The 12,361-nt window shown below is 61.0% G+C and overlaps 6 protein-coding genes across 6 annotated transcripts in view; 2 read left to right on the top strand and 4 right to left on the bottom strand.

Moving 5' to 3' along the window:
* Nucleotides 1-3,490, bottom strand: part of SCHCODRAFT_02673803 (uncharacterized protein) — a gene marked incomplete at both ends in the record, with an annotated part of 8,045 nt that extends 4,555 nt beyond the window's left edge. The window contains one exon of the mRNA XM_050346688.1: nucleotides 3,332-3,490. Within this exon, the coding sequence (XP_050197071.1) occupies nucleotides 3,332-3,490 (159 nt within the window). The remainder of the gene's footprint in view (nucleotides 1-3,331) is intronic.
* Nucleotides 3,491-4,590: 1,100 nt separating this feature from the next.
* On the bottom strand, nucleotides 4,591-5,438 carry SCHCODRAFT_02645436 (uncharacterized protein). The gene has a single exon (XM_050346438.1). The coding sequence runs from the start codon at nucleotides 5,379-5,381 to the stop codon at nucleotides 4,833-4,835; it is 549 nt and encodes a 182-aa protein (XP_050197070.1). The 5' UTR covers nucleotides 5,382-5,438; the 3' UTR covers nucleotides 4,591-4,832.
* A 640-nt stretch (nucleotides 5,439-6,078) lies between these two features.
* SCHCODRAFT_02707115 (uncharacterized protein) lies at nucleotides 6,079-7,468 on the bottom strand (the record flags this gene model as incomplete). The annotated part of the gene is made up of 6 exons (XM_050347021.1): nucleotides 6,079-6,696; nucleotides 6,967-6,999; nucleotides 7,078-7,101; nucleotides 7,153-7,173; nucleotides 7,228-7,250; nucleotides 7,372-7,468. 6 exons carry the CDS (start codon nucleotides 7,466-7,468, stop codon nucleotides 6,079-6,081), a joined length of 816 nt encoding a protein of 271 aa, XP_050197069.1.
* Nucleotides 7,469-7,882: 414 nt separating this feature from the next.
* SCHCODRAFT_02645427 (uncharacterized protein) lies at nucleotides 7,883-8,419 on the bottom strand. Its single transcript, XM_050346437.1, has 2 exons — nucleotides 8,314-8,419; nucleotides 7,883-8,222 (listed from the first exon to the last, which is right to left on the bottom strand). The coding sequence occupies exons 1-2, from the start codon at nucleotides 8,396-8,398 to the stop codon at nucleotides 8,077-8,079; spliced, it is 231 nt and encodes a 76-aa protein (XP_050197068.1). The 5' UTR covers nucleotides 8,399-8,419; the 3' UTR covers nucleotides 7,883-8,076.
* A 1,136-nt stretch (nucleotides 8,420-9,555) lies between these two features.
* Nucleotides 9,556-10,549, top strand: SCHCODRAFT_02134014 (uncharacterized protein). The gene is made up of 5 exons (XM_050341900.1): nucleotides 9,556-9,703; nucleotides 9,767-9,989; nucleotides 10,043-10,220; nucleotides 10,272-10,432; nucleotides 10,483-10,549. Exons 1-4 carry the CDS (start codon nucleotides 9,657-9,659, stop codon nucleotides 10,280-10,282), a joined length of 459 nt encoding a protein of 152 aa, XP_050197067.1. The 5' UTR covers nucleotides 9,556-9,656; the 3' UTR covers nucleotides 10,283-10,432; nucleotides 10,483-10,549.
* Nucleotides 10,550-10,816: 267 nt separating this feature from the next.
* SCHCODRAFT_02521396 (uncharacterized protein) lies at nucleotides 10,817-11,976 on the top strand (the record flags this gene model as incomplete). The annotated part of the gene is made up of 5 exons (XM_003026598.2): nucleotides 10,817-10,857; nucleotides 11,162-11,289; nucleotides 11,341-11,433; nucleotides 11,484-11,579; nucleotides 11,630-11,976. 5 exons carry the CDS (start codon nucleotides 10,817-10,819, stop codon nucleotides 11,974-11,976), a joined length of 705 nt encoding a protein of 234 aa, XP_003026644.2.
* Between the last annotated feature and the right edge of the window lie 385 nt (nucleotides 11,977-12,361).

The raw sequence follows: 12,361 nt of genomic DNA, 5'->3' as shown, positions 1-12,361 counted from the left end.
GGCCGAGGTGCGTGTTACTATTTGCTGGTTATTTTCCGCCTGCTGACCCCTTTGTAGACATCTTCCCATGCATCACAAGCCTCAAAAATCCGCAAATAGACGTCAATTGTGCCGAGACCTGCGCCCCGCGTTCTCGGTGATTTGTGCGAGCGTGGGGAGGGGAGGCGCGCAGCGCCGCCCTCAACGCCAATGATCTCCGCACGATACGACCACGTTGCGCGTTGTTTAAGGTATGTCCTCCCCCTTCCCCCCTCCCCCATTTTCCTCGCGTTCCCCGTTCAAATCTCGCGTTCCCTTCTCACACCTACTTACCGACATCCTCCCGCGTTTTTGTGTCCCTCTACACGGTCCCCCTTCCCTCCTTTAGTGACCCCTTCCTCTCTTTCAAGTGCCCCAACCCTCATTGTACTTAGCGCTCCCCTCTCCCATTCACATATACGTTTCGCTTGGAATCTTGCCCCTCCCATCCTCTTCTCGTTCCCCCCTGTCTCTCGCTGTACATCATTTCCCTTTGCTAATGTGCCTCCTTTTCAGGCACCTCTACCTCCTCCCTAGCTTTATCAGGAGCTTCGCCTCGCACTCCCCTACGGCCCACGCGCCCCCTCGTCATGATTTACGCCCGTCGCATGCCGAGGATCAAGATATCGTTGTCTCTCGAGCCGGTAAGCGTGGCTTACTCTTGCTTTTGTCCTCATTGCTGATGTTTTCCTCAGGTACCAGGCCGCGCAGGCCTACCTGCGCTCTCTGTGGCCCTCGTACAAGCTCCCCAGGCGCTGAAGCAACATATCGCCGTCCGGCGAGCGAAGGTAAGAGATATTTGTCTTGGTTTTCTTCGCTTCACTCACGTGCTCTCGAGGTTTCGTTTACTTGCGATGTGCTCTCCCCCGCCGCTCGCCTGCTGCGCGGTCCCCCCTAGGCGATGAGGCAACGTATCGTCGTCCGCCGAGCGAGGGTAGGTGCTTCTCACGCAAGTCGAGATACCCTTTTCTGACTTGATTCCAGTGCGCTTTCTTCATTTGCGCCGCGCGACGCGCATCCGGAGACGTGCGGAAATGTCCAGCGCCCTTCTCAGCGCCCCCTCGATTCTCATCTTCAAGTTGAACATGTCGCGCGTGCGCTCTCGGAGCCGACATCACGTGATATGTTCGACTTGTGCGCGCGTTTCGCGAGTGCATGTCCCTGGTGTTCATCTCGCACATCTTCTCTTGCGGACGTTAGGTTACTGCTCAGTTGTTACTCCTTGGTATACTGCTTGTAATAACTACGACATGCAATGGAATTCTGCTGTACTTTTCAAAATCGAATCGAGAAAGTCGTGTGTGTCTAAAACAACATACATATACCACTAGTCCTCGGGGACGTCGGTCAGGAACGCGCCGCACTCGCCGGCACCTCCAGCGAGACTGCCGCGGGCGGGTAACTGCGCCACCACCGGGCTCGTCGGCGAGTCCCTGCACTTGCACTTGCACGTCGAACGGGTGGCCATGGGGAGGGTAGAGGGTGGAGCATGCTTGGGCTTGCAGAGGTGCAGGGCAGCGAGCTGTCTCCCCACACGCTTTCTCTCGTCGCACTCGTACTCGTCAAGACAACGACAACAAAATCTTATTGTGGATAAGCTACCGACTACGTGCGCTACCGACTACGTGCGCTAGCGTACTAGGGTGGGGACCCGCGCGGTGTCCGTACTCGGCTCGCTTTAGCAGGACGGGGGGTATATAAGACGAGGGGAGGTGGGTAGAGGCTCACCGTGTTCCTTCCCTCTTCCCGTCTCCATCCACCCTGCACGCCATCACACTGCCCTTACGATGGGGTCATGCTGTTCGTATGTTTTGTCACCGCTGGAGGGGGAGGTCATGCTGGTAGGCGAGGTCACGTTGGGAGGGGGAGGTCATGCTGGTAGGAGGGACCATGCTGGCAGGAGGGGCCATGCTGGTAGGAGGGACCATGCTGGCAGGAGGGGCCATGCTGGTAGGAGGGGTCACGTCGGGATCATGCTAGGATGCACGCGTAGAATACCGTAGATAGCACCCCCACGCCCCCCGCGCACGGGCCCCTTGACGGGGAGACCGTGCGCGGGGGGCCCGGCAAAGGAGGGGTGGGCGCTAAACACAATTCGATTCTTGCTGTCACTCCGCATCATCACAGGGCGAGGGGAGGGGCCGTCTGCGCGAAGGGGTGAGTCAGATGGGTCCAGGTGGGGATTTGCAGAGGGGTGGGGGTCCGAGGCGAAGGAATCGTCCTGCGTGTAGGACGAGTCGGCGTAGGAGATGGTCGAGGCGTGCGGGTCGAAGGGGGCGCCGATGTAGCCGTTGGGGACGTCCTGCGCGTTATAGCCGTCCTGCGCGTTATAGCCGTCCTGCGCGTTATAGCCGTCCTGCGCGTTACAGCCGTCCTGCGCGTTACAGCCGTCCTGCGAGTGAGAGCCTGGCGAGGCGCCGAAATCGTTGGAAGCTGAAGGGGAGCGCGAGCGACCTTGGGAAGGGGTAGCACCCGGTGGAGGTGCGTCCGACTGCGGCATCGGGCGGCTGAAGTTGCGGATGTGCTGCTGGATGGGCTGGCGGCTTGCTTGGCGGGAGGAAGCAGAGCTGGATGTGATCGGCGAGGAGACGACGACGGTCGGTACGTCCTCGTTGGCACTATACGCCGCACCAGATGTGTCCGTGTACGCCGCACCAGACGCATCGGCATAGTACGCCTGATCGTCGTCGTCCTGGGAGTATATGCTGTCCAAATTGCGGGTGTAGCGTCCAGAGGCAGGGTACCCAGGACCCCCATAGGAGTTGCGATCGTCGTCCTGCGAATAGACACTATCGACATTCGAGTAGACGGACTTGAACGCGTTGCTCGCGTGCGGGTTGTCTTGGCGGCCGGGGGTGGGGCGCTTGGCGTCGGCGCGGACGGTGTCGTGAGCATACGACGGCGGACCACGTCCACGCCCACTGGCAGCCCTCTGCACGCCCTCGCTCGCGCGCTTCGCATCCGGCCACGAGTCGCGCAGGGCAGAGTCGTAGTTCTGGTGCGAGCCTGGCCGGTCGTCGCGGTAGGTGTCGGTGAGGCCGGCGAGGACGGCCTCCTGGGCGTCCGCCAGCGGCTGGTCGTCGTCCACGGGCGAGTTCATGTCGATGTACGAGTCGACGGAGGGCTCGCTGGCGTGGCCGGCGCGGTTGCCTGGGTCGTTGTTATTGAACGGCGGATAGTGCTCGAGCCCGGCGTCCGCCGGATAGATAGAGTAGGACGAGCCGGCGTAGGAGGTGCTGGCCTTGCTCTCCGAGTAGGCGTGCCTGGCGCGAAACGAGCTGGCGTCGGTGTACACGCTCTCGTCGTCCCTCGCCTGGTCGAAGCGGGAGCGGATGAGCGGCGAGCCCGGGGGCGGGGCCGGGCGCGGCGGGGGTGCATGAGCGCGGGCTGGCTCGTTCGTCGGCCTCCGCTGAGAAGTCTTGCGGACGAGCGTGTCGAGGGGAGAGGACGCTGGGAGGCGGTAGCCTGCCATCGCGGTGCGAACCAACTGTGGACCGGGCCGATATCCGTGCGACGCGATCGACAGGGCACAGGTGTGGCGTCGGCGGGCTGACTCGCTGGCTCGGATGGGCGCTTCGATCAGGACGCCGTCCACGGGCGACTGTCTGGTCACATCACACCTTCTATCCCCCGCCTGGCCTGGCTCATCCCCGCCAGCAACCCGGCCGATGCTTTTCCGCCTGCTGCTTGCGCCGCTCTCTCTCGCACTGCCCTCTTGCTCTATCTCATCGCCCGCTCTGTTCTGTTGATCGCGCCGTACGGCCTATACTCTCCGCCGTACCCCCGCCTACCCCCAAACATCGCCAAGTCCCAAGTCCACGCTCATCCCCGCCCCTGCCCTTCTCGCCGTGCCCGTCGTCCAACACAGTCCCATGTCGGCACCCACCGCGACATCTTCATGCGCTGACCGAGGTGCGTGCCCGAGCCCTCGCCTCCGATCGATCGATTCTCATCACAGCAGTACAAGCCCTTCCCTGCCACTCAGACGTCCGCTATCCGCCGTCCTCACACATCCCACGCTCATCATTCCGTCCCCTCTCCTTTTCCCGCACGCCACTACGACCAGTCTTCCGCCTTCCCAGCCCGTGCGCTCCCCCTCCTGCCCTCATTCTCTCCCCCCTTTCCCTCCCCCACCTCCACCCTTCGAGCGATGACCAAGAGGTCAGGAGCGTGCCCAAGGGCGAATAAGCGCGGCTGTTGCGAAGTTGATATGCGGCGGGAGGGAGTAAAAGGGAATTCAGTGCGCATATACTTACCTCTAGAATTCGACTCAGCTCGCGCATATGTCCGTAGACTTCGACTCAATATGCGCATATATCAACTATATGCATTCCTACGGGCTTCGGAACGGCTCGCATCTGCCCATCTACCTATTTACTTGTCTGCTTAGTCTTTTCTTTACCTTCACCCTCCTCTCCCTCTCCCTCCCCCTCCCTTCCCTCCCCCCTTCTCGCCCTCCCCCTTCCTCCCCCTCTTCGCTTTTTCTCGATCCCCCCACCTATCCCCCCCTCTTCGCTTTTTCTCGATCCCCCCACCTATCCCCCCCTTCCCCTCCACCTAACCCACCCCTTCCCCTCCACCTAACCCACCCCTCCCCTCCACCTAACCCACACCACCCCCACCCCCTCTGATGGATGTCCAAGAGGGTGGGGTGCGACGAGGAGGTGGGTGCGCGTAAGGAAGGGGGGAGGTGGGGTGCAACGGGGAGGTGGGGTGCAACGGGGAGGAGGGGGCGGCAGGCACACGTCGCAGGCGAAGCGGGCGCACGTGTCGAGGAGGAGGTGGGTGCGCGTCAAGGAGGGGAGGGGGGCGCGTCAAGAAGGGGGAGGCGGGCGCGTCAAGGAGGGGGAGGGGGGAGGGTGCGCGTAAAGAGGGAGGGGCGCGCGTCGACGAGAAGGGCCGTGCGCGTCAAGGAGGGAGAGGGGGTGCGCGTCGAGGAGCGGGGCTCTTGCGAAGTTGATATGAGGCAGGAGGGAGGGTGGAGATGAGGGAGCCCGGCTGGGAGGGAAGCGATGAGGGGGGTTCTCACGGAGCTGATATGAGGCGGGAGGGAGACGACGACGACGGGCGATCCCCTGCCGCGGGTCTTGCGCGACGTTGAGGGGAGTCTCGCGCCCGGCCTCGAAGGTCCTGCGCTCGGCCTTGGAGGTCTCGCGCCCGGCCTCGGGGATCTCGCGCGGCGTGGATGAGGCTTGCGCGGCATGGATGGGGGCTTGCGCGACGTGGATGGGGCTTGCGAGCACGACGGCGGCAGTCCGTTCAACTGGCGGGGTGCGCGCGGCCTCGCACGCAGCGCGCACAACGTCGACGGCAGCGTGCACGACATCGGTAGCAGTGTCATATACATACGGAGTAACTACCATAAGTACAGCTAAATAACGAAGACTAATAGTACAGCTGAATAACGAAGACTAATAGTGCAGCTGAACGCCGAAGACGACGAGTACGGCTGATTAACGACGACGACGGCGAGTGCCGCTGATCAACGACGACGACGACGAGTCCAGCTAATCAACAACAACGACGGCGAGTGCAGCTAATGAGCAGATAGTACGCGTTCAGTCAACAAATCACACTGGCAACGAGTACGCGACCTGCACGACGAGTACGCGACCTGCACGACGAGAACGCGACCTGTACGACAAGCACACGATCTGCACGACGAGCACGCGACCTGCATGACGAGTACGCGACCTGCACGACGAGTGCGCGACCTGCACGACGAGTACACGACCTGCAAAAGACAATCAACAAAGGGGGATCAGAACGAAGGAGGGAGGGGCTTACGAGACTACACACATCGTCGCGCGGGCGACGCCGCACCTCAGCCCAGAGCGAGGGTCAGCTCATCGACCGCGAGACGCGGCGTCAGCAATGGTCTGCGAGACGCGGTGTGAGCAATGGCCTGCGAGACGCGGCGTCAGCAGTAGTTTGCGAGACGCGGTGTGAGCGATGGTCTGCGAGACGCGGCGTCAGCGGAATAGCAGAGTCAGAAATTGAACGCGAGATCGGAACAACGAGACTCACTTGAGAGCAGCTCGCCTGCGGCGGTGGCGAGCGCTATCGTGGCTCGTCGCTGGCTGCCCGTCGCGAAGGTCCCAGCTCGTCGCGAAGGTCCCAGCTCGTCGCCGCCCTCGGCCGCGTCCCCACCATCTCCCCGACATCCCGTCTCGCCCCCGACGTCATGTCCCGTCCCAGACACTTCATCTCGTTGTCGTCGTCGTCCTCCTCCTCCGTCGCCGCCGTCATCAACGGCCCGCCGCTGAGGGGAGAATTAGATAAGAGGTCGACGTGCAGGGATGAGCGGCGCACCTCAGGCCTGCAGGCGTGCGCTAAGGGTGGGGCACGGCGGTGAAGAAGACGGTAGGGGACGGTGGTGAGGAAGACGGCGTCGAAGGTGTCGGGCGGAGACATCAGGAGCGTCTGCGGCGACGTTGCGTCGAGAAGGGCGGCATCGCGAATGTCGCCGGCAACGAGCAGGCGTGGTGGGGCCGAGAGCGGGTGGCGGCATGCGTGCGTCGGCGGCCCAGCGCAGAGGGGCGGCAGGCGGCGCCGACGTGGGGGAGACGACGCGGACGAGATGACGCAAACGAGGGGGAAGGATGTGCATGTCGAGCAAAATCCCCTCGTCGACGTCGTGCGCGCTCTAGGTGCCGGTACGGAGGGTGTGTGGCACAGCTGTCGCGTGAAGATCAGCGCATGATAGCGAAAACGACGGTGAGGACGTACTGGACGACGGCGAGCAGCTCGCTCATGCGTGGTGGTCGATGCCAGTGGACGGGGAGGAGGGCGGGAATGGCGCACACGGCACAAGAGGAGCGCGTCGGCCGCTAGAGGGGGCAGCCTACGTGTCACCTGGACAGCTGCTCGTCGTCGTGGTCGTTGTCAAGGCCGGCGACTGCAAGGGCAAGTGAGAACACGGGTGGTAGTGTAGAACGCAGGACACACCTTCTGGCCCTCGATGTGACCGAGCGCGTGCTGCTGACCGTCGACAAGAGGGCAACTGATCAGCACCGAACAACGTAGAGATCAGCAAGAAAAGTGCTTACTCATACTGACCGCCGGGCTGGCGAGAGCGTAGGCCTGTAAGGGTTATCAGCAAAGGGGAAAAACGACAACAAAAGCGACGCGTACCCGCATTGGCGCGTCCTGGGACTGTTGAGTAAAGCAGTCAGTGAATCATAAGCCAAAGATGCCGGCAAGACTTACCTCGGCACGCTCCGCATTGCCAGCTGGTGACCGGGAGCAGGGAGGAGGGAGGGAGTGGGGGGAAGGAAAGAGCACCGAGCTCTGCCTGAAACCTCTCCTTCCCTCGCCTTATATACCTGTCCCCGCGTCCATTAGCCTACCTACCCGCAGCAGCCTCGTGCGCGGAGGCGACGCGCCCCCGAATACGAACCGCGCGCGAAGATTGAGTTACGAGAATGCGGAAGATTGCCCGCTGCGACATTTTGGCGCGCGCGGCGTTGTATAGCGCGTGTTGCCTGCGCGGTACGCGTATGTACGATACACACGAAGGTTACGTCGAGAGAGAGTCGGGGATGTTGGTTCCCGGATGCGGATCGAGGGTGGAAGGAGGGTGTTGGCTGAGTATCTCCGCGGCATGTTGACGTGTTCTCCGTGCGTATTCAAGCGTATATCGGCTGTATGAGCGCAGGAAACTGTTCTGAATAGAAGGCCGAGCTATGAGATGGCGCGCGACAAGGGCGGGTGGCACCAGATGTCGGGGGGGACGAACTTGAGCGTGGTGGTTTAAGAAGACGCGTGCCCTGCCGTTTTGGGAAGGCATTGAGATCCGGAAAGGCAGCGCGCTCGCGCGCACGCCGAGCTGGAGCGCGGCCTCGCGCTAGCGGCAAAAGAACTGGCGGAAAATATACAGTATGTTTCTGACATACAGCGCGCAGTTCATGGCGCCTCGGGGGGCTCGGGGAGGGGCAAAATTCGCCTCTAAGCGCGGAAAGCGTGTCGACGGGCGTGACGGCAGCGCTATCTTCCAGCCTTCGAGGGCGCATTTCAGCGTTACGTGCATGCTGACACTATCCGAGCCGAGCTGCGGAATCACAGCGGAAACGAGCGAGGAATGAGTGGAAGATGCGTACTGTTCAGGTGGTTGGTTTTGCAAGTGTGGGATTGCGAGCTACTCGTGCGTTCTTCGGCCGGCGCAACGGCATCCGCGTGGTCAGTGCATCCGACGAGATCGCTGCCTGAAATTGGGTGGCGTTAGGTGGAAGATTGGGATCGGGGCAAGGTTGAGAACGTGCGGGATGAGCGTAGGGAATAGCACAGCGTACAGACATTGAGAGCTCCCCGTACTTCCTGTGGGGCTAGCAGCAGTACACAGGACCATGGGCGTGCACTTTGGCGCAGGCGGGGAGTCCATGCGGCGACGCTATAGGCGGACGAAAAACGACGCCACATATTCAAATCGCCCTTCGTCGCGCTATAGCACTCGAGCGAGGGCGCGGATGGCAGCGTTGGGTATACAAAACCTGCTCAGAACCAGCAACTGCATCGATTTCCGTCGGATCGTATTTTTGGGGGAGGGTGCACAGAAAGGAGGCAAAGAGGTCGAGTTGCGCATGCAAATGTCCTTGACCTTCCAGAACGATAAGCAAATTCGTAGATCTCGCCCATCGCAGACCCTGCGATGGGTTCAGGGCGCATGGGCGAGTGCCCACGGCCTACTGCGACCCATCGCTGGCGTTGGGATCGCGGCGGAGGCCGTCTGAGATGCTGGGGATCGCGCCGGCACCGCTTTTGACGTATATCAGCCCGCAGAGTAGAGCACACAGCGCCGGAGGTTCAAGATGGCTGCCGATGATGTGGGCGAGCAGTTTGGCGTATATTCCGAGGCGGCGGACTGACGCGCTGGGTGAGAGTCAAAGACAAGACGCAGAACGCGGCCGCGCGGACTCGACGGGCCGTGCTCCGGTCCCTGATTGGCGGCGCCACAAACTCCTTCCGTCTTGTCCGCGACCATCGTCGACCTCCCCTCTGCGCACCAGATCTCAAGTCGATAGCTGCTGGGACCTTGAAGACGCCTGTCAGTCTCAAAACTGCACAACAAAACATGTCCTGCTCAGCTCAACGATGCCACGGAGGTGAGGAAGTAGGCGTCACGATCCCCGCTCCCGTCATTACGGCCTCAACGGAGCTCTAGCGCTGTGCCTTGATAGCACGCGGGGCAGGCTATTGAGCCCAATGCGGAAGGTGTTGTCTTGGGTCGTCGGGCTTGCGCGCGCGAACTTGGACATGTGCACGCGCCGCCGGGCCGCGCGCGGATAAGCTTGCCTCGTGCGTTGCTCGTCGAGCGAATTCTGGGTGCACTCCCCCTCGCCGTGGTGGGCAGGCTAAACAGGAAATATGGTAAGAATTCATTGCTAACCCAGATGTATTCCCGTTCTTCAAAGGCACCTCCCGATGCATCTCAAACATAACGGCACGTAAAGTTCAACACTCTCGTGGGCGCTAGGTTCAATCCGCGGACATACTCCGCGCGAGACATGAACTCGAGTGTCTTTTCGACGGAGAATCAATGTCAACTCAATTCGCCTTCCCTAAATACCTGGCACCAGCCAATATCCGGCAGCGCGCGAAAGCTCCCCTGGTGAAACCCATGTTCGTGTACGGTGGAGTCAATGACCCTTGCGGACGGGCTCGCGCGAAATAACACGTTGCATGACCGGTGAGTTGTATACTTGCGCGGAGATGTTGGTCTTCCATCAGACTCGCTCGAACTTACGACAAGCCGAAAGCATCGATGCGCACGGGCTCCCCAGGATGTGGCGCGGGATTGGAAAAATTTAACCTATTCGGTCGCGGCGGGTGCCTTGACGCCGCCCTCATATACCGGTGCGTGCGAGTTTCCCTCTTACTTTCCCCCTTCATCCCCCTGCGCGCCCAAATCACGCTTGTCACTCACGCCCCTCTGCCTCTGCCGTCGCCCTCGACTGCGCGGTACTGATGCGTCGGTGAGTGCTCCTTCGCGCACGCGTCGCGATCGAATGCTGACTGACCTGTGCAGACACCGCGCCGGCCTCGCTCGCTCGCGCGTCGGATCCCAGGCGCCAGAAGGGCTGTCAACATTTCGAAAACGGGTCACGAACGCCCAATTTCGCGTCCAACACCTCGCCCAACGATGAGGAGGGCTGGATTGTGGCCGGCTGTACGTACGACGAGCGTCTCCTCAGTGGTCGTCTCAGGTGCGTCGTCGACTTGGCCGCGTATATCACCGATTTCTGACGCATTTTCAGGCGATTTCTAATGCGCTTTCTTACGCCAAAAAATCGCATTTTGACGCGAAATGCTCGGAGGTCCGCGCGGGAATCCCTCGTTGAGAGCCGCGATGGCTGTGAAGGGGAGGAGGGGGAGGAGGCAGCGCTTCGCGCTGCCCTCAGCGGCGACGACGCGCGAGGTGAGTCTTGGGGCCCTTTGCTGTCACTCTCTTTTCTGACGAGTTTGCAGACACCTTCTCGCGCTCCCTCAAGCGAGAAATCCGGCGAATCGACGTCGATTGGGCCGGGGGCCGCGTCCTGGGGCCTGGCTGCCCGTCGCGGCCGTCGGGGAGGAGGAGGAGGGCGGCGCGAAGTGCCGACATAGGCATTCATTCGGCCGAGGTGCGTGTTACTATTTGCTGGTTATTTTCCGCCTGCTGACCCCTTTGTAGACATCTTCCCATGCATCACAAGCCTCAAAAATCCGCAAATAGACGTCAATTGTGCCGAGACCTGCGCCCCGCGTTCTCGGTGATTTGTGCGAGCGTGGGGAGGGGAGGCGCGCAGCGCCGCCCTCAACGCCAATGATCTCCGCACGATACGACCACGTTGCGCGTTGTTTAAGGTATGTCCTCCCCCTTCCCCCCTCCCCCATTTTCCTCGCGTTCCCCGTTCAAATCTCGCGTTCCCTTCTCACACCTACTTACCGACATCCTCCCGCGTTTTTGTGTCCCTCTACACGGTCCCCCTTCCCTCCTTTAGTGACCCCTTCCTCTCTTTCAAGTGCCCCAACCCTCATTGTACTTAGCGCTCCCCTCTCCCATTCACATATACGTTTCGCTTGGAATCTTGCCCCTCCCATCCTCTTCTCGTTCCCCCCTGTCTCTCGCTGTACATCATTTCCCTTTGCTAATGTGCCTCCTTTTCAGGCACCTCTACCTCCTCCCTAGCTTTATCAGGAGCTTCGCCTCGCACTCCCCTACGGCCCACGCGCCCCCTCGTCATGATTTACGCCCGTCGCATGCCGAGGATCAAGATATCGTTGTCTCTCGAGCCGGTAAGCGTGGCTTACTCTTGCTTTTGTCCTCATTGCTGATGTTTTCCTCAGGTACCAGGCCGCGCAGGCCTACCTGCGCTCTCTGTGGCCCTCGTACAAGCTCCCCAGGCGCTGAAGCAACATATCGCCGTCCGGCGAGCGAAGGTAAGAGATATTTGTCTTGGTTTTCTTCGCTTCACTCACGTGCTCTCGAGGTTTCGTTTACTTGCGATGTGCTCTCCCCCGCCGCTCGCCTGCTGCGCGGTCCCCCCTAGGCGATGAGGCAACGTATCGTCGTCCGCCGAGCGAGGGTAGGTGCTTCTCACGCAAGTCGAGATACCCTTTTCTGACTTGATTCCAGTGCGCTTTCTTCATTTGCGCCGCGCGACGCGCATCCGGAGACGTGCGGAAATGTCCAGCGCCCTTCTCAGCGCCCCCTCGATTCTCATCTTCAAGTTGAACATGTCGCGCGTGCGCTCTCGGAGCCGACATCACGTGATATGTTCGACTTGTGCGCGCGTTTCGCGAGTGCATGTCCCTGGTGTTCATCTCGCACATCTTCTCTTGCGGACGTTAGGTTACTGCTCAGTTGTTACTCCTTGGTATACTGCTTGTAATAACTACGACATGCAATGGAATTCTGCTGTACTTTTCAAAATCGAATCGAGAAAGTCGTGTGTGTCTAAAACAACATACATATACCACTAGTCCTCGGGGACGTCGGTCAGGAACGCGCCGCACTCGCCGGCACCTCCAGCGAGACTGCCGCGGGCGGGTAACTGCGCCACCACCGGGCTCGTCGGCGAGTCCCTGCACTTGCACTTGCACGTCGAACGGGTGGCCATGGGGAGGGTAGAGGGTGGAGCATGCTTGGGCTTGCAGAGGTGCAGGGCAGCGAGCTGTCTCCCCACACGCTTTCTCTCGTCGCACTCGTACTCGTCAAGACAACGACAACAAAATCTTATTGTGGATAAGCTACCGACTACGTGCGCTACCGACTACGTGCGCTAGCGTACTAGGGTGGGGACCCGCGCGGTGTCCGTACTCGGCTCGCTTTAGCAGGACGGGGGGTATATAAGACGAGGGGAGGTGG

This window comes from Schizophyllum commune (assembly GCF_000143185.2).
Source record: "Schizophyllum commune H4-8 unplaced genomic scaffold SCHCOscaffold_17, whole genome shotgun sequence".
Classification (NCBI taxonomy): Eukaryota; Fungi; Basidiomycota; class Agaricomycetes; order Agaricales; family Schizophyllaceae; genus Schizophyllum; species Schizophyllum commune.
The sequence above is the reverse complement of the archived record's forward strand: the minus strand, read 5'-3'. Positions and strand labels throughout refer to the sequence as shown.